A 19742-nucleotide genomic window follows, 5' to 3' on the forward strand; every position below is an offset into this window, starting at 1 on the left:
TAAGGCCCTTGTAAGTCCTTACAAGATGCTTATTAACATTACTGTGTGTTTATAAGCCTATATAAGTGTTAATAATGGCATTATAATACAGCTAATAGCAGGCTATAAGAGATGTATAATAAGAACATTAAAAAAAGCCTCATGAGTATCTTATAATTCTTCATAATAGCATTACAAACACCCATGACCCACCCATTATGTCTTTGCCATGCCTTTATTAATCTTATTTTGTTTGCTTAATGATATTAAAATAGACTTTATTGCTCATCTATTATAAGTTAACTATAAGTTAACTATGCTTTTTGCAACTACCGGATCTAAAGCGAGAACAATGCCTTATTACTTGTTAATTAATGGTTATTAAGGACCTTATTATAAAGCGTTACCCAAAACTCTCCATGATCCAATCTTTGCAATCACACCAAAGTTTGTTTGTGTAACCTCACAGAGTCTGACTCAGCCCACGGCCTCACAATTCCCATGTCTGACTCCTCTACTGCTCTTTTTCTTCAATAATAACTGTGTGTTCCTCTCTGGCATCATGCTTATAAAAAGTACCACAAGACCAGACAGAGCTGTGGTACTAAAAACTGAGCTGGCAGCGCTTTAACACTGAGTTTTATAACTAAACACACAAAGAAACTTTGTAATTTAATGACATCCAACAGATTAATGAACAGATCTGTTGGATCAGAGCATCTCTGGCCTGTGTTCAAGTCCTGCTGGCATAACAGTTTTATTTCTGTTTGGATAAAAAGCTGCAGAGTGGTGTAACATTTATTGGAGTAATTGCTAAATACCAAAACCACAACCTTTAGTATCTGCAGATAACAACGGATTAAGTCTTTTTCCCTCTTTTAAACATTTTATGGATGAAGTTTTACTTTACCTGGCAATCTTAAAACACATGCAACAAATATGTGCTCCCCTAAAGACAAGCAAACCTAAAATGTAATGTCCACATATGAGGATGCAGGTTCTCAGGAGGTTAAAGCCAACCATCAAATACCAAATATCAAAGAATTGCATTTTTGTTATTATGCTGTAGGGATTTTATTATGCCTCTTTTATGAATAAATGCTGCCTCGCACGGGGCACCAAAAATGTATGTATTTTTGGCGCCCCATTTTTACATTTTTGATCAGCATCCTATAACTGTAAGAGATCAAATCCATACATTTATGAAGCCCCGTGGAAGGTATCATTTATTTATAAAGGAGGCATCCTAAAAACCCTACAGTGCTATGAAACTAAAGCTTGGATCTGTTTGTTGTAATGAATGACAAGTAAAACACCACATCACAGCTCTCACCTTCTCCAGCTGCGCCGTGATGTCGTCCAGGCTGAAGTTGGACGCCAGCGGCGGCCTCCCATGATGCCCTGTGGGCGCCCTGATGGTGCCGGCGGGGGACGCTCTGGTGCTGCTGCTGCTGCTGCTCGCCCCGCTGCTGCCCCCCCCTCCGCCCACACTGTTACTGCTGCTGCCCCCCCCTCCGCCCACACTGTTACTGCTGCTGCCCCCTGCTGGCTGCTGCCGGCTGCTGCGCCCTGCCGGAGGCTTCTGACGTACCTGAGGATGGACAGAACAGCTGGTTATGCATTACATCACATTATATTACATGTCATTTAGCTGACGCTTTTGTCCAAAGCGACTTACAATAAGTGCATTCAACCTGAAGGTACTAGACTTAGACCATAGGAATAAAGTAAGTACAGAACTTCAAGAGCCAACTGTCATTGCTACATGAGTGCTATATGTTAAAGAAGAAAATAAGAGAATAAGACAAAAAAAAGAAGAGCATTTAAAAAAAAATACATATATATATATATATATATATATATATATATATATATATATATATATATATATATATATGTTAGGTGACCATGACTTAACCGAGGTATTGTTGGTATTATACATTATATCTGACTATTTTTTTTTTTTATTACTTTATTGCAGGTTATGAAATTACAAATATCAACAGCTTCATCACATATTCAATTCATCCTGCCACATTTATGCATTTTTTACAAGAGGCAGTGCCAAAAGAATAAATAAATAATTAAATAAGATATTCATGTTTAATTGTTTGCTTATTCAATGAATTGTTTCATTGAGGAAAAAAAGAAGAGAAAAAAGAAAGAAGAAAAAAATATATATATGTCTGTGGAATACATGCTACAATAAAGATATTATGAAATATTGCAAAATATAAATATATAAATATAAATTGTAAACATGTGTGTGTGTGGTCAGATGTGTTGTTGTGTGTTGGTTACTATGGCGTCGCTGAGGCCGAGCCGCGTCTTGCTGCTGCCGCTGCTGGACGCTTTACTGTTGATGGTGCTGAGCTCCTGCTCAATGGAGCAGAGATCAGCCATCAGGGCGTCCAGGTCCACGTTCTCACCCTGATTCAGAGCCTCTGCAGAGACAGACAGACAGTCAGACAGACAGCAGAGTGAGACAGGGACAGACAGACAGAGACAGACAGCAGCATTAGACACAGACAGACAGAGAGAAACAGACAGACAGAGACAGACAGACAGACAGACAGCATTAGACAGACAGACAGACAGACAGACAGACAGACAGACAGACCGTTGATGTTGTAGATGGAGAATCTGTAGGAGAAGTTGGCCATGTTGGTCTCCTCTCTCAGGGGGGCTTTCTGCTGCTGTGGGGGCGTCTCCGGGGCGTCCAGACTCTGAGGACACACAACAGATTATAAACACCTTCTGTCTCACAGCAGGTGGAGTGTCTCATGTCTGTCCTGTGATCAAGCGTCTGCTAAATGTCATGTAATGTAAAAAATGTAATGATCAGCTGGGAACCTCCTTACTTTGTGTACCTGTGTGAGTTTGTCCAGCTCTCCCAGCCATGCTCCAAACATCTTGTCCAGGTCCTGATCCTCCTTATCGCTGTCCTCCTCCTCCTCCTCCTCCTCCCCCCTGACCTCCACCTCCTCGTCTGACAGCTGGTCCATCTGAGGAGAGAACAGAGAAACATTTCAGGACAAAGTGAGATCTCTGGGCTCCATCTAGTGGCCGACAGGCGGCACTGCACCTCCTGTTACAGATCATCATCAGTCAGAGGTCACAACTCCAGAAACGCAAATAAAAACTCTTCTGAGAGCTTTCCTGCAAACATCTGAGAACCGTAATAAAACTCCAAGATGACAATAAAAGTGTGTGTGTGACGGATAACATCTGCTGAGCGTCATTAAATAAAAAACAATCTTATAATGTTGGAAGTTAAACAGATAAAGTCCAGCTGGAGTCGCTAAATCAGACGACATGCAGATTGAATTACTTTGTTCACTTTGTTTTTCAGACATTTTAAAGACTTTTTAAAGAGGAGGGCCACAGAGGGACGGAGATGCACCAGACATCTGTTAAAATATGGCTCCTATAATTAAGATGAGCCTCAGATCTTTACTTTGAGTTTCAGATGAATTCTTTCACAACAAAATGCTGAAATCAAAAGTTCGACTTGAAACATAAAGATCTCATTATTGTCTCCGGGACTCTTGTGACTGTTGGACATTTTTATATTTTGGTGATTACTGCAAAGACTATCAGAGCTTTAGCCTCATTTTTTTGCAAATTGCATCAAATATTTATTTAGTTATTTGGCTGGATGGTGAGTTTTTTCACATTAAATATCTTATAGAAGAGCTAAAACCTTTTCGGCACTTTCTGCAGCACCGAGTAAAACCACACTGCCTAAAAAAAACTGTTATATTAGAGCTGGATTTATTCTTTCCTATATACATACATATAATACATATGTCTAAAAAATATTACTGAAATAAATAAAAGATGCAATAAATATTATTAATAAATAAATGCAAATATAAGCTTTTAAATGAGTCAACATACTGTAATAATTAACAAAAATAAATAAATATGTCACAGAAATAAATCCTGAATCATATATTTGTAGCAATACGTTAAGTATATAAATAAATGAAAATATACGTTTATATATGAGTCCAAATATTAAAATAAATAAATATTTCCATGACATAAATCCTGAAATAGATAAATTAGGCAAAAAATATAAAATATAAATGAGTCAATATATTTAAAAAAAAACATTTCCAACTTTTTAAAATTAAATATAAAAAATGGAACAATGTAAGAATAAATAAATGTGAACGTGTGTTTGTTGACTGCACTTCCTGTCTGTTCTTTATATCTTAACTGCAGCTGGTAGGGGCTGCCTATTAAAAACATATTTAGCATTTTTTGTTGCCATATTAGTTTGTTATTGAGGAAAAATAAATACTTTATAGATGCTAACAGGGTCAAAGATCTATTTAACTTCTGGACTCTGCAGGAGACACAGCGTCTGTTTACAGGCTAAAAATAATCCTCAAACATGATTTATAACAATAAATATAATACAGGGGAGAGGTCACCAGAGTGTGTGTGTGTGTGTGTGTGTGTGTGTGTGTGAACTGTTTATATTACGACACGTACTTAACATAGTTTTGGAGAGAGTGCTGCTGTGATTAATGACACCAATAATGATCAATCACTGAGAATACACACACACACACACTCTCACACACACACACACACACACACACACACACACGCACACACACACACGCACACACACACACACACACACACACACACACACACACACAGTGTTAAAATAAACAGGCTGAAGCTACACAGAAGAATTCAACAGCTGCTGTGTGTCTTTTCTCTGATCTGTGTGTGTGTGTGTGTGTGTGTGTGTGTGTGTGTGTGTGTGTGTTGACGTTCAGTAGCAAACAGTTTCACACATGATGTAACACTCTCACATGATTGATTAAACTCATAACTTTGGATAGAACTGATGTAGAAACTGGAAAGTATTTACAGCACAAACATTCTGAACCACTGAAACCATTTAAAGTTTTACTGGATTATTTTTTATTAATATAGAAAGATAAACAGCAACTGAACACACAGATAAAACCTGTTCTCCTCTCTGGAGATCAAGGTTCATATTTCAAACTGATCAGATCAATAATCTGATTCATCTCCCCACCTCCTCCTTCTCCTTCTCTCTCTCCTCACCTCCTCCCTCATCTCTCCTCACCTCATCCTCTCTCTCCTCACCTCCTCCTCTCTTCTACTTTCCTCCTCTCCTCACCTCCTTCTCCTACTCTCTCTCCTCACCTCCTCCCTTATCTCTCCTCACCTCATCCTCTCTCTCCTCCTCCTCTCTCCTCCTCCTCCTCTCTCTCCTCACCTCCTCCTCTCTTCTACTTTCCTCCTCTCCTCACCTCCTTCTCCTACTCTCTCTCCTCACCTCCTCCTCCTCTCTCTCCTCCTCCTCCTCTCTCTCCTCACCTCCTCCTCTCTTCTACTCTCCTCCTCTCCTCACCTCCTTCTCCTACTCTCTCCTCCTCCTCTCTTCCTTTCCTCCTCTCTCTCTCCTCACCTCCTCCCCTTTCTCCTCTCCTCCTCTCTCTCTCCTCACCTCCTCCACCTCTCTCTCTTCCCCACCTCCTTCTCTTCCTCTCTCTCTCCTCATCTCCTCCACCTCTCTCCTCTTTCCTCACCTCCTCCTCTCTCTTCCTTTCCTCCTCCCTCTCCTCACCTCCTCCACCTCTCTCTCTCTTCCCCACCTCCTTCTCTCCCTCCTCCTCTCTCTCCTGCTGATCTCCACCCAGGTGACCCCTCAGTATCACCCGGGGCTCAGCGTGCTATTCCTGGGGAGTCACCACACACACACACACACACACACACACACACACACACACACACACACAGATTAGAGAGCAGAATGTGACACACACACTGAGGAGCGGTGCTACAATTAGATCCCTGTGGTTAGTAGGTCTGTCATTTAGACCGGAGGACAGGGACAGTGTGTGTGTGTGTGTGTGTGTGTGTGTGTGTGTGTGTGTGTGTGTGTGTGTGTGTGTGTGTGTGTGTGTGTGAGGGATTAGAGGAGCGTTGTGAAAACTCTCACAGCTGCACTCTGCTGTTTTCACGCCGGCTGGCCAACAAATGAACCTTTTTTCTGTTCAGGAAAAATCGAACTGCAGTAAGATTCTCTTCACGTTGCTTCCTGCTGCATCTCTCTGCTCCACACACACACACACACACACACACACACACACACACACACACACACACACACACACACACACACACACAGACACAGACACACACACACACAGACACACACACACACACACACGGACTGATAAAACTGTCAGCAAACTGAAATTAATTTCTCAGCTGCACACACACACAGCTGTGAGTAACAGGCAATAATTTAAACTTATTATGTATTGAAAGAAAGACATTTTCTCAACATGTCACAGTTAATAAGCTTAATCAGATGAAAATGAGTCAAAGCAGAAAAGTTTAAATCTGCACTAATCAATACTCAGTGATGTGTTACTGTACCACCAACTCTCACAACTATACAAGTTGTGTTAATATACAATTGTTATATATTAAAAATGTTTCTGATGGCTAATTTTCCCTTACATTTAACCTGATGTTTAAGCTTGAATCAGTCGACTCGTCCGAAAGTAAGAAAACACTCTCTTAACTGTCAAAATTCAACAAAATTGAATCTACAGTCATGAAAAAAATATTACACCACCCTTGTTTTCTTCAATGTATTGTTAATTTAATGCCTGGTACAGCTAAATGTACATTTGTCTGGACAAATATAATAATAACAACAAAAGAGTTTAATTTAAGAGCTGATATCTAGACATTTTCCATGGTTTTCTTGATAATAATTTTGGTCATTATCAAGAAAACCATGGAAAATGTCTAGATATCAACTCTTAAATTAAACTGTTATGAGCTGCTTTTGTTGTTAGCATTATATTTGTCCAAACAAATGTACCTTTAGTTGTACCAGGCATTAAAATGAACAAGAAACTGAAGAAAACAAGGTGGTCTAATAATTTTTTTCCATGCCTGTATAAAGGTCAGACGAGCGAAGTGTTGATGAATGTAACGGAAAATCATTCATAAATGATCCCATTAATGTATCCATCTCGCCATTATATTATACTATATTACATTATATTACATTATATTATATTATATTATATTATACTGTATTATTCTGGAGTGAGTTGATTGTCAGACTGCTTTTAAATGCAGCAGCAGGAGTCAAACTGTCAAACAGCTGAGACAGCAAGAACGGCTGATGGGCTGTAAGTGCTGTGTGTGTGTGTGTGTGTGTGTGTGTGTGTGTGTGTGTGTGTGTGTGTGTGTGTGTGTGTGTGTGTCCAAAGTAAACAGTAATTACTGTGCTGCAGCAGCCACACTCCTCCTGTCTGTCACTCTCCAACCATGCAATCATCCTCCCATCCTTCATTCCTCCTGCTTCAGTTTTTCTTTCCCTTCTTCTTCCTGAATGTTTTCTGTTTCCTTCACTCCCTCTTTCTCTCCTTCTCCTCCTCCTCCTCTTCCTCCCTCACTCACTGCTCCTCTGTTTTAATCAGACGGAGTGAGACAGTAAATAAAAAATGTATTACTGCAGTTTCTTTAAACCTCCTGAAGCAACAGCAGCAGAGGAGAGAAGAGTGCAGAATAACAGTTATAACAACAGAAATCATTAAAAAGAAGAAAAGGTCCCTCTGATAAATTAGTTTTAAAATGGAATAAAATGGAACTTATATCTAAACAATTTTCCAAGTGCGCACAAGTGTCACAAATGTTGTATTCAAAAAATGACAAAAAAAACATAAAAAATGACCCCAAAAAAAAGCGTAAAATGACCAAAAAAGACACAAAATAACCAAAAAGAAGTAAAATTACCAAATAAGACACATAATGACCCACAAAAATAATTTAAAAAGACGTAAAAAAAAGTTTTCTCCACATATTGTACATTTTGAAGTTTTGTCATGTTTCCAGCCTCTCCTGTCCTCTCTTCTCAGCTCTGTGTAAACAGCCTCTCCTGTCCTCTCCTCTCTGCTCTGTGTAAACAGATTTTCAGTGAATATTTGTCACGTGACCGTTGGTCTCAGCAGAATCAATCATGTCTTCACAGCGTCTCTGAGTAGCCTGGCTAACACCAGACCAAATCTCATTGGAGATTAGGTCTGGACACCTTCAATGGATTTCTCCGTAGAGGAGGTGTGGTTTACGATCCTCCAGAGCCGTTTATTGGGCGCTTAGAATGTCTATCAAAGCGTCTGTAGGTAGCTCTTAGCCAATCAGATCAGTTATACCAGATGATGTAGTAGAGCTACAGAGATGGATGTTTGTTGTGTGTGTGTCTGTGAGAGAGTGTTGTTTGCTGCTTTGCTCCTCCAGTTCTCGCTTTCTGTAAGATTATTTATTTTCACGCTTTATTCCCCTTCATGTCATTCAGCCACACACATCCACTGATTTTATGGGCAATAAACAAGCTGCTGCGGGTCTCTGGGGGCTCTGCTGTCCCCCGGCTGGTAGCCAGATCACCGGCGGTGACCGGCGGTCTCGGCGGAACGAGCGGAGAGCGGAGCCGCCGAGAGACCTTTCGCCTTTCAACTTTCGCTCTAAACTATTTAAAACACCATCTACAGCTAAAGAGAGTTTCGCGTCTGCAGCAGCCATGTTGGATCCGGAAAACTACAAGCTTCCAAGTGCCGAGTAGTACGCGTCATCGTCTCACCGTCCCTCCCCGCTCTGTGATTGGATCCCTAAAACAGGGCTAAGATTCCTTGCTAGTTTCCAGACCCCGCCGCAGTTCGAAATTAAATTTGAGCGTGCAAGGCAGTCTGGGTATACCCAGGCTAGTCTCTGAGCAGAATTTAATGTTTTTAACAGGATCTGGTTAGTGCAAACACTTTATTTTAAATGACACATTTAGAATAAAGAGATTCTGACACAAATATAAACATTTTAAAACAAGTTTTTGTCACTTTTTATCACAGAAACTTTTGTAACTGATGATCTGCTCAAGGGCCGTCTGAAAGTTCAAACTTTGACAGTACTATCTGTTTTTACAGTTTCTTTGTATGATAAACCGATTTTTTTGGCTTTTTTTTAAAAGAAAACATACTTTTTTTAAACCTGCCGGAGGGTTTGGGGTTCAGAGAAATCAGCAGTGTTGCAGGAGATCCTCCCTCCTGACTGCACCAACATCTGCTGCCTTAGTGCCTCTGAGCCACACACTCCATCTGTAACTGTGTGTGTGTGTGTGTGTGTGTGTATACTGGGCAGCTCCCAGTTTCCCACAGTGCAGCCTCCACTGGTCCACAGCCACAACACAACACTGTGAATGTTCCTGCATTCAAAGTGGCCCGTTCCCACGACTCTATATCAGGACATCACACACACACACACACACGCGCACACGCACACGCACACGCACACACACACACACACACACACACACACACACACACACACACACACACAGCAGTATTTTTAGGGTTGTTGGGTTTTTGTGAAGCGAAGCTATAAATCAGATCCAGAGAAAAGAGAAGCAATGAGAGACAGTATCAGATGTTACTCTCTCTCTCATTTTCTGTCTTTTTGAGTCAAAAGTTAGTTCAGCAATAAATATCTCGTCTCTACTTCTCATCGTTGCAGCTCTGTTGTGATATTTAAATGTTGCTGTCAGAACCAGAACCAAAACCATTCAAATGCCATCAGATTATTGAACAGCATTCTAAAAATAGCACATGTTGTTATACATACACGTACGGTTCACTGCTGTAAAAAAAAAGTGTAAAATGACCAAAGAAAGACACAAAATGGCAAAAAACAGACACAAAATGAAAAAAAAGACACAAAATGACAAAAAAAAAACAGACAAAATGACAAAAAAAGACACAAAATGACGAAAAAACAGACACAAAATGACAAAAAAACTGACACAAAATGACAAAAAAAGACACAAAATTACAAAAAAAGAAGTAAAATGATCAAAATTTAAACAAAATTAATTGAAAAAGTAAGGAAACTGCAGCCTTTTAACTAAACATAACGACTTTGTTTTCACACAGTGGCCATTTAATGAGCTGATAAGCTCTACTCATCTATTCTTGTGGGAATTTAAACTGTTTTAACTGATAATACCCATTAAATCGTGTGAAACAGGTGCAACGCAGCATGTGTGTTTCTGTTTAGATCAGATAAAACACAACCTACAAAGAATCTTATTCAGTTCCTATAAGAAAGCTTTAATTCTTTTAGGTCACATTTTCATTTTCAGCTGAATTATAACAACACCGTTTCTTAATTACTGAATAATATAACAGGACTAAATAAAAAAGGCAAACATATTTTCTGTTTCGACAACTAAAAGTTTTTACTCTGTAACAGACTCAAAAGTACATTTTATTTCATAATCTGTTCACTAATTACGTATTTTTTCTACTTTTCTGTCTGAACATCCTGTGAATAGTAAATGAAACCTCATGTGACAAAGAGAACAAAGTAAATGTTATAAATGGTTTTACTACGACATGTTTCTTTAAGCTTTAATGTCGTCTGTCACACTCAGCCACAAGCTGTAAATACACCACACACAGCGCCTCACAGTGTGTGTGTGTGTGTGTGTGTGTGTGTGTGTTTATGTGTGTGTTTGTGTCCCGCCAGGGTACATAATTAGCCCGAGGATTCACACTGTGACATCAATGACAGGAGCTGGCCCCTCTGTGTGTGTGTCTGTGTGTGTGTGTGTGTGTGTGTGTGTGTGTGTGTGTGTGTGTGTGTGTGTGTGTGTGTGTGTGTGTGTGTGTGAGGCCTGAATTGCTGCCAAGTCCGACAGTGAAACAGTTTTATGTTTGTTGCTCTCTCACAGGAGACATGCTGATGATGCTGATGTGGGAGTCTGTCTCTAGATATCAGCTGATTCACTGAACATGTTTATACAAGCTGGAAAACATCAGTTTAAACTCTGAAGATGTTCCACAAACACATTTCAAGAGTTTGTTCACCAGTCTGGCTCAACACGAGAAGAATAACCACACTGTAAAGAATCATCGAAGCATCATTGAACTGCCCAGCGTACAAGGATATACCAGCTGAAGTTTAAGTGTATGTTGTATTTAGAATATTTTCACTGCTTTACTTTGCTGATGATGGGAACTGAAGCCAATTTCTACACCACACTGCAAAAAAGCCAACTTGTAGTTTTTGGCCTAAAACAGTGATTTAAGTTGGTAAAACATTTAGGGCAATAATGTAAGTTAGCACAACAAAGGAAGCCAGTTGTCTGCTCAAAAACAAGTTGGTGAGTTGTTGTTACTTATATCTTTAAGTTGGGGTTCAAAACAAGGGACAATAGTTCTGATAACTCTTATTTCTTTGTTGTGAAATGCGGGAAAGCGGTGAAATTCATTAGCGAAAGCTAGCGGCTAACTGATGCTAGCGGCTAACTGATGCTAGCGGCGCTGCTTGTTACAGCTACAAGAGTAGCCATTAGCGTATCAATGCTAACTAAAAATTTTAGTCGCAACATTAGCTGACATTTCATAGCGGCGTTACAAGTTTAACCAACTAATATAACGTGTTTTGTTTTCAAAAATACTGACACTGAACAATTTTACTTATAATATGTGAAATGCTGCTTATTTATGGGCTCCACACCTGATTACACTACAGTCAAATGCAGCATCAGCAGCTGCTAAGAAATGATGCAATTTCACATCATTTTGGCCCATTATTATAAGTATTATTATTATTATTATTATTATTATTATTATTTTTAATAACACATCTGTTTATCAAAAGATAGGTAACGCTTTATAATAAGGTCCTTAATAACCATTAATTAACAAGTAATAAGGCATTGTTCTCGCTTTAGATCCGGTAGTTGCAAAAAGCATAATTAACTTATAGTTAACTTATAATAGATGAGCAATAAAGTATATTTTAATATCAATAAGCAAACAAAATAAGATTAATAAAGGCATGGCAAAGACATAATGGGTGGGTCATGGGTGTTTATAATGCTATTATGAACTATTATAAGATACTCATGAGGCTTTTATTAATGTTCTTAAGCATTTGCAAACTGTTAACAAGTTTCTTATTAGTGCTTATAAATCTCTTATAGCCTGCTATTAGCTGTATTATAATGCCATTATTAACACTTATATAAGCTTATAAACACACAATAATGTTAATAAGCATCTTGTAAGGACTTATAAGGGCCTTATTAGGTCAGCAAACTTAGGTCAGCAGGGAAAACTTATTTTACTGAGATTCAGTTATTTATAAGTGTTGTATGAGTGTAATTGACATGATTGTGTTTGTGTTTTGTGTCTGAGCTGCAGAGAAACGGTTAAAGTATCACAGGAAGCTGAGCGCAGAGAGGCAGAGGAAGAGCCGCAACAATGATATCACTTCCCCCGAGACCTGCAGCAGGATTACATCATTTCCTCCTCACTCCCCCCCACCACCACCACCACCACCACCGCCTCGTATCGACATCTGCTGCCGTCAATACAGTACAGGAAGAGAGAGAGAGAGAGAGAGAGAGAGAGAGAGAGAGAGAGAGAGAGAGAGAGAGAGAGAGAGGCTGACTCACCTACACTGAGCAGCAGTTTACTCTAAATACTGCATATAACCTGCTGACTTACACTTCTCTTTGTATCCTCAGTCTGTGCTTCAGAGGGTTTCTCTTCAACACACACATACAACGCAGGCAGGTGGGTAATTTTTGATAAGGTATGGAAGCCTGTATTAAAATTTCTGAAGGACCTGAGAGAGGTTCATGTTAAAATTTGAATGATTCCAATTATGTGATCATACTGACTGGAAGCTAATCCTTCTCTCTGCCATAATGTATGGATCTCATCTGATGGCAAACACAAAGCTCCATTTATGTCTTAGTTGCTGCTGTTGTCCTATAAATCTCCAATTCAGGTCGGCACTTTTCTTTTTCTTGTTGCTGTTGTTTGGACACTGTACCCAAGTTGTGTGGTAATCCGGCATTTTGTCATATCCAATCTATTTATGTTTTAAGATGCTGCCATGTTGTTGTTTGTTTTGTTTGTTGTTGGTTTGTTTGTTGTTGTTTTTTGTTTTGTTTTAACTTTTATTCTTTTTTTGAAAAAGAATGTGAACTTGGCAATAAAAAGAATATTAAAAAACAACAACACACACACATACACTGTGAAAGCCCCTATGATTTCACTTTAACTGGCTTTCTTGGCTATAAATAATAGCTACTCAATAAAATTGAGGCAACAGATTGCACGCAATATTATTAATTAAATCTAAGTAGTTGTGAAGTAGTTATGTGGGTGATGTGAGCCACAGACGTTACGTAAAAAAAGTGAAGTTACACTGTGACAAAAAAGGCAGAAAATTACCAAAAATAAAATGACCAAAAAACCTTCAAATGACCAAATAGACACAAAATGACCACAAAAAAAGAGACAAAAATTAACAAAAATACACAAAATTACCAAAAAAAAAGGAAGGAAACTGCAGCCTTTAAACCAAACATAACCACTTTGTTTTCACTGAGTGGACAATTAATGAGCTAATAACAAGCTGCTGCCAGGTGGAGCAGACCTCTTCTCATCTATTCTTATGGGAATATTAAGTATTTTAACTGATAATACACATTAAAATCTTGTGAAACAGGTGCAATGCTGTATGTGTGTTTCTGTATTTACTCTGTTTCATTTCAGATAAAACACAACCTACAAAGAATTTTATTCGGTTCCTATAAGAAAGCTTTTATTCTTTTAGACACACACACACACACACACACACACACACACACACACACACACACACACACAGCTGTTTTTAGAGCTCTACATGTGATCTGGACTCTGCAGCATGAAGCTTTGTTCATGTCTCTTTCTCTGTTTCTGTGATTTTGTGCTAAAGGTAGAGTCACTGTGAGTCATAAGCACAGGCACATGCACAGGCACGTGCACTTTTAGGATGAGACACACACACACACACACACACACACACACACACACACGTATGCATGTATGTGATGTGACCCAAAGTTGTGACCCATTGTGCGTTTGTGTGTGTGAGCCCCGAGACTGGACCCAGCAGACCCCAGGGGTCCTCAGCTGCCACTGTGTATCACACACACACACACACTCACACTCACACACACACACACACACACACACACACACACACACACACAACAAATGAGTTCTATTTTTGCAGGAACAAACAGGCAGCAGGAAGTTGTTTTTTACTGTAACTGAATGGATTTATTATTATGGACGTAATATAGTTGGACACAGTCTGACACGCACACGCACACACGCACACACACACGCACACACACATACACACACACACACACACATTCATGCTGCAACCAAGAAAACAGATTTGAGAGCAAAACTCTAAAAGGCAAATTTTCTGTGATGCAACAGAGTTGGAGATGGAAGATGCTTTCGTAGCTTATGCTAATATTTCACCTCCTCTCTCTGTTGGAGTTTAACCTGCTGCACAAACAGAAAGGAACGTCTCCCAATTAAATATGAAGCATAGCACAGACATGTCTCCTAAATAAACTGTAAACTCACAGTTCTGCTGGACAAAATGTAAACATATTTTCTGCAAAAATCCCAAATCCAGTCAAATAAATACTATATGTTTGGTATCGGGAGACCTACAGGGAAGCTAACTAACTTCTGCACCGGGTGACAAAGATACATTCATCATGCAGCAATTATTGTCTTATTACACTGTAAAAAATGTTTGTTTAATTTACAGTGAAAAACTGTCAAATTGCATCAGAAATAGGTCGTAAAATTAAACATTGTACATCACCGTAGTAGATACTTTTAATTACTGTAAATCAAACAATAGTATAAAACTTTAAATTCTACCGCCATAAACTGTAGAAAACACACAGTTTTGCTGTAAAAATATAAAATTTCCATGTAAAGTTAATGGAGAAATACCATGATGACACAATTATCCTAAAAGTAATGGGATATTCAGTATAAATTACAGTTTTTGCTGATATTTACATTTACATACGCTCACTGTATTTTTTACGGTGATGTTCTGGCAACCACAGCTGCCGGTATTTTACCGTAAATTAAACAGATTTTTTTTTACAGTGTAGCATCAGAACAAGTATGTCACCTTTCACTAAAAACTGATTATTTTGCTAAATATTCAGCAGCTGCAGCAGTTCAACAAGCAGCACTGCATGTATTCACTGTATCACTGAGCTGAGGACGATCCTGCAGGGCGTCAGCTGCAGCTCTGTCACTTTATATATATTTACCTTACTATATGATGCCAAACCTACACAGCAGCCACACACACAACCACACCCACATATAAATACACACACAGCACTTTGATATGATCATCAGGGCTGCAGCTGTGTGTCTGATAACAGGGCAGCATCCCACACACACACACACACAACCTTTAAGTTTGTGAAAACTGTCTGATCTTCACAGAAAAAACAACTTTCCCATCCAAACGTTCCCTCGTGGTCTGATGCTGCAGCATTACTCGTTTCAATAACTCGACTTCTGTACTTGAATCTCTCATGTGCATGAATTTCTTTATTTTTCACATCTATAGAAATCCTTTTGTTTCTGATCTATATTTGTGAGTTTTTCCCCTGACAGTGACTCAGAAACAGACTGAACTTGTAAAGTTCTTTTTTAGTCAGTAGTCGTGTTTCCGTCAATTCATTTCTGCACATTTTGAAGATTCTCATGGGAAAAAAGCTTGATGGAAACACCAAAATTTTTTACGTTTTTACGCTCGCTTGAGGTGTTTTTGTCTCTTTTGTAAAAAATAGTTAAACATTAAACAGGAGACAGAATCTTTTTGTGAATAAGTTCTGACATATCAAACATTTAACTCACTGAAGCCTTCTCTCTATTTTTTCTTTTTGTTGTTGTTTTCTTTCTTCTTCTCCTGTTTACTGACAGATTAGCCTACAGCAACACATCACACTGCCACCTGCTGACCAAAGTACCTTACTGCAGCTTTGTTTATTTGATGGAAACTCACTCATTCACATTTTCTTTAATGCCACAAATTTGCTTCAAATTTGCTTCAACTGCTATGTTTTAGGAGTTAGTGGACATAAAAAAAGACAAAAAGGACCAAAAAAGACAAATTGACGAAAAATATGTAAAATGACCAAAATAGACGTAAAAAAAAACAAACACAAAATGACAAAAAAGACGTAAAATGACCAAAAAGACACAAAATGAGCCCCCAAAAACCGTAAAATTCTTTTTTAAAAGACTCTTTTTGTTGTTGTTTTCTCTCTTCTTCTCCTGTTTACTGACAAATTAGCCTACAGCAACACATTACACCGCCACCTGCTGAACAAATTACGTTACTGCAGCTTTGTTTATTTGACGGAAACTCATTCATTCACATTTTCTTTAATGCTACAAATTTTGCTACAAATTTGCTTCAACTGCTGTGTTTTAGGAGTTGGTGGACATAAAAAAAGGACCAAAAAAGACAAATTGACGAAAAAATATGTAAAATGACCAAAATAGACTGAAAAAGACAAAAAGACACAAAATGACCCCCCAAAAAACGTAAAATTCTTCTAAAAAGACTCTTTTTGTTGTTGTTTTCCCTCTCCTTCTCCTGTTTACTGACAGATTAGCCTACAGCAACACATCACACTGCCACCTCCTGACCAAAGCATGTTACTGCAGCTTTGTTTATTGGTTCTGAACCAACTGATGGAAACTCACAAATTTACATTTTCTTTGGTGTCACATTTCAACATTTCTTTCACACTACAGATGATCATTCACACACACACACCTTCATACTACAAGCTGCCACCATCAGTAAACAACATGCACACATGATAACGCAGCAGTTTGGGCTTCAGCATGTCGCCCAAAGATACTTGGAGATGCAGACTGCTAGTCAGGATTTGAACCAGTGACCCTCCAGTGGACGGCTGCTCTACAAGCTGGGCCACAAGTTACATTTTAGACTTTCTAAGACCTCACTTATATTACTGGGCTGTGAGTGTTTAGCCACAAATAAAGTCCTGATTTGTTCTTTTTTATTATTAATTCATCAACTCAGAGTTGAACAAAATGTCTCCATAAATAAATCTGATGTTGGACTCAACCTGAGAACTCTACGGAGAAAAAATGTTTTAAATCTGTGCATGCAAAGCAAAACCTTATTATATACATATTGGATCACCTTTGTGACTTTAAAATATAACTTTCGCCCATGCAACAGTTCAACTCTCCTGTTATGTTCGTTTCTCAGGAACAACAACAATGTTTGTGGGACGATTTGACCCGGGGCATATTTAATTATCTAAAAGTGTCAGAAACCAAAAAATCTCAATAAACATTCTTTATATTTCATGATTAACTCCATTACTAACCATCTCAATCAATATTTAGTGCAATATTGTTCTTTACCTCTCACAGATCAGGTTTAATGAGGATAATTCACACATTTTTCATAATAAATGCATGTTAAAACTTTTTTTTATGTACATTGGAAAGACCTACTTAAAAAAATACAATAGTTTTACATGACACTGAGTTATTTTACATTTTTATTTTTTTTCATTTCATATAGTGAAGTTGATTTTATTAAGTTTTATTTTATCTACATTTTTAACACTTTTTTTCAGCACTATAATAACTTATTACTAACTGCTCCCTGGCAGGAGAGAGGACTGAATATTTTAGCTGTTTCGTGGTTCGAGGAGACAGAAATACAGAGAGTATCATGTCACTTTCCACTCTTTACCCCGAGCCCTGCAGCCTGATGAGTCTCTGCTGTCCAGGGATCAGTCTGATCCGACCACAGCTTTATAAAAGAGGCTGTCAGGAGCCGGCTGTGGCTAAACGCTGGAGCCTCTCGCCACAGAGACGTTTAGTTTTCCACGAAAGGAACACGAGTCTGAAGAACAGGAGAGGCTGCGCGTGATTCATACAGGAACATTTATTTTGGAACTTCTGCATAGTTTTCTAACCGTCAGCTGATAATAACACATGAAACTGTTCCAGAGCCACAGACCACTCCAGCAACATTACAGCGTAACACAAGTGGCAGAAACATTTTTGGAAACTTCACCAAACACACTTTATGGCCAAGAGTGTGTGGAACATTAGAGCTGTATGCTTTACATGACTCTTGGACATCGCTTTTTAAAATGATGATCATTAATCTTCTGCTGGGTTCAGCTGTTAGAACGAGTTTGCAGGAATTTTACCAGGAAAACAGTGAGAAGATCTGCTGCTGCTGCTGCAGGATAGAGTCCTGAAGGGTTCAGATCAGGATCCTGATCAAGTGTTTCCACAACAAACTGGAAAAACTATTTCTACATGGAGCCGTCTGTGTGTGTGTGTGTGTGTGTGTGTGTGTGTGTGTGTGTGTGTGTGTTGGAACAGGAAAGTTTTCAGTTTTCCACTAACTGTACGTACAATGCTGTCTAAAATAAAACTGGGTATTGTTTCTGGGTTTTTTCTGCATTAAGAAATATTTGGGACCGCCCAAAGATGTTAAAGTCAATCTGAAATGAGCTAACTGTTAGCCTGTTAGCACATACACAATGTACTGCTACAAAGCTAACTGTTAGCCTGTTAGCACTGACTGTCCTGCCCCTTAAAGGAGCCATGCCACTCTTATAGTGGACGCATTATAACACAGACTTTTTGTGCTATTTAAGTAACACTGCAAATGTTTGACAGGCAGTAGGAATTGCCAAAAAATCTCTGAAACAGCTGCTTATATATTATTTATAATATGTAATAATTTAATATTTATCTTAGTGCAATTTCTGCTAACAGAGCGTCTAACAAAGTGTCTATTTTATTTGTTTTGATAGTAGTTTATTTATGTGTTAATATTTTTTTTCCACACTTCAATTCCAATATTTAATATTCTTGAGATTTAAAAATTCATTGCTGTGGGAAAGGATGTACTCAACAATACCATCGTATATCGTCATAGTTTCAGGAAAAATATATCATCCTAAAAAATGTGTCATCATGACAGACCTAACATTGGGTTAGTAGATCTAGAAACACACTCACCCCAAAAATGATTCAAATGCATCAGTTATTCTGGAGTTAATGATGGGAGCAGCAAAAGAGTTAGCCATCTCTCTTCCTCCTAAATCATATTTAATAACCGCTAATAAAATGAAACAGTGTGTATGTAACACACACACACACACACACACACACACACACACACACACACACACACACACACACACTCACACACACGTCTTTGTGTAGTTGTGAGGACCACCACTTCCCCTAGCCCAACACACACATTTCAGGGTTTACCATCTCTGTTAGGACCTTCCCTGAAATTCATACAGATGATTAATTATGGCCTTTAGAGGCTATCCTAGCATTTTCTTTGTGAGGACTGGAAAAAATGTCCTCACAACTACAAATGTCCTCACAATGTTGGTATTCTGCCATGGGTTGGTCCTCACAACTATATGAAGACAAACACACACACACACACACACACACACACACACTGAGGAGGCGATGGGAGTGTGTTAATGTGTTTACCTTTGGTCTGTTTCTCTGTTCAGTCCAGCTCCAACAGCTCAGAGGGAGGAACCAGTCAGCCTGCAGACACACACACACACACACACACACACACACACACAAACACACACACATTATTATACATGATCAGGTTTCCTTTGGATGGACAGCTCCATATAAACCACACAGCACCACTGAGACGCTTTAACCCTCTGAACCCCCAGAACACAGGATAAAAAGTCTGTTCTCTGACACAAGGAAAGAAACACAGGCAGAGTTCAACTCTCTGAG

The 19742-nt window shown here is 38.8% G+C and overlaps 1 protein-coding gene across 3 annotated transcripts in view; it reads right to left on the reverse strand.

The window, feature by feature from the left end:
• Positions 1-19742, reverse strand: part of raph1a (Ras association (RalGDS/AF-6) and pleckstrin homology domains 1a) — an 82212-nt gene that overhangs the window by 35378 nt on the left and 27092 nt on the right. For 2 of the 3 annotated variants that reach the window (XM_059342685.1, XM_059342683.1), the window contains exons 2-6: positions 19473-19532; positions 2841-2984; positions 2600-2705; positions 2281-2423; positions 1313-1570 (exon numbers count right to left, since the gene is read on the reverse strand). In XM_059342685.1, coding sequence (XP_059198668.1) covers positions 1313-1570; positions 2281-2423; positions 2600-2705; positions 2841-2984 — 651 coding nt within the window. In that variant the 5' untranslated portion in view covers positions 19473-19532. The remainder of the gene's footprint in view (positions 1-1312; positions 1571-2280; positions 2424-2599; positions 2706-2840; positions 2985-19472; positions 19533-19742) is intronic. The other variant, XM_059342684.1, reaches the window with a different exon arrangement.

Source organism: Centropristis striata, chromosome 10 (genome assembly GCF_030273125.1).
Source record: "Centropristis striata isolate RG_2023a ecotype Rhode Island chromosome 10, C.striata_1.0, whole genome shotgun sequence".
In the NCBI taxonomy this organism is placed as follows: domain Eukaryota; kingdom Metazoa; phylum Chordata; class Actinopteri; order Perciformes; family Serranidae; genus Centropristis; species Centropristis striata.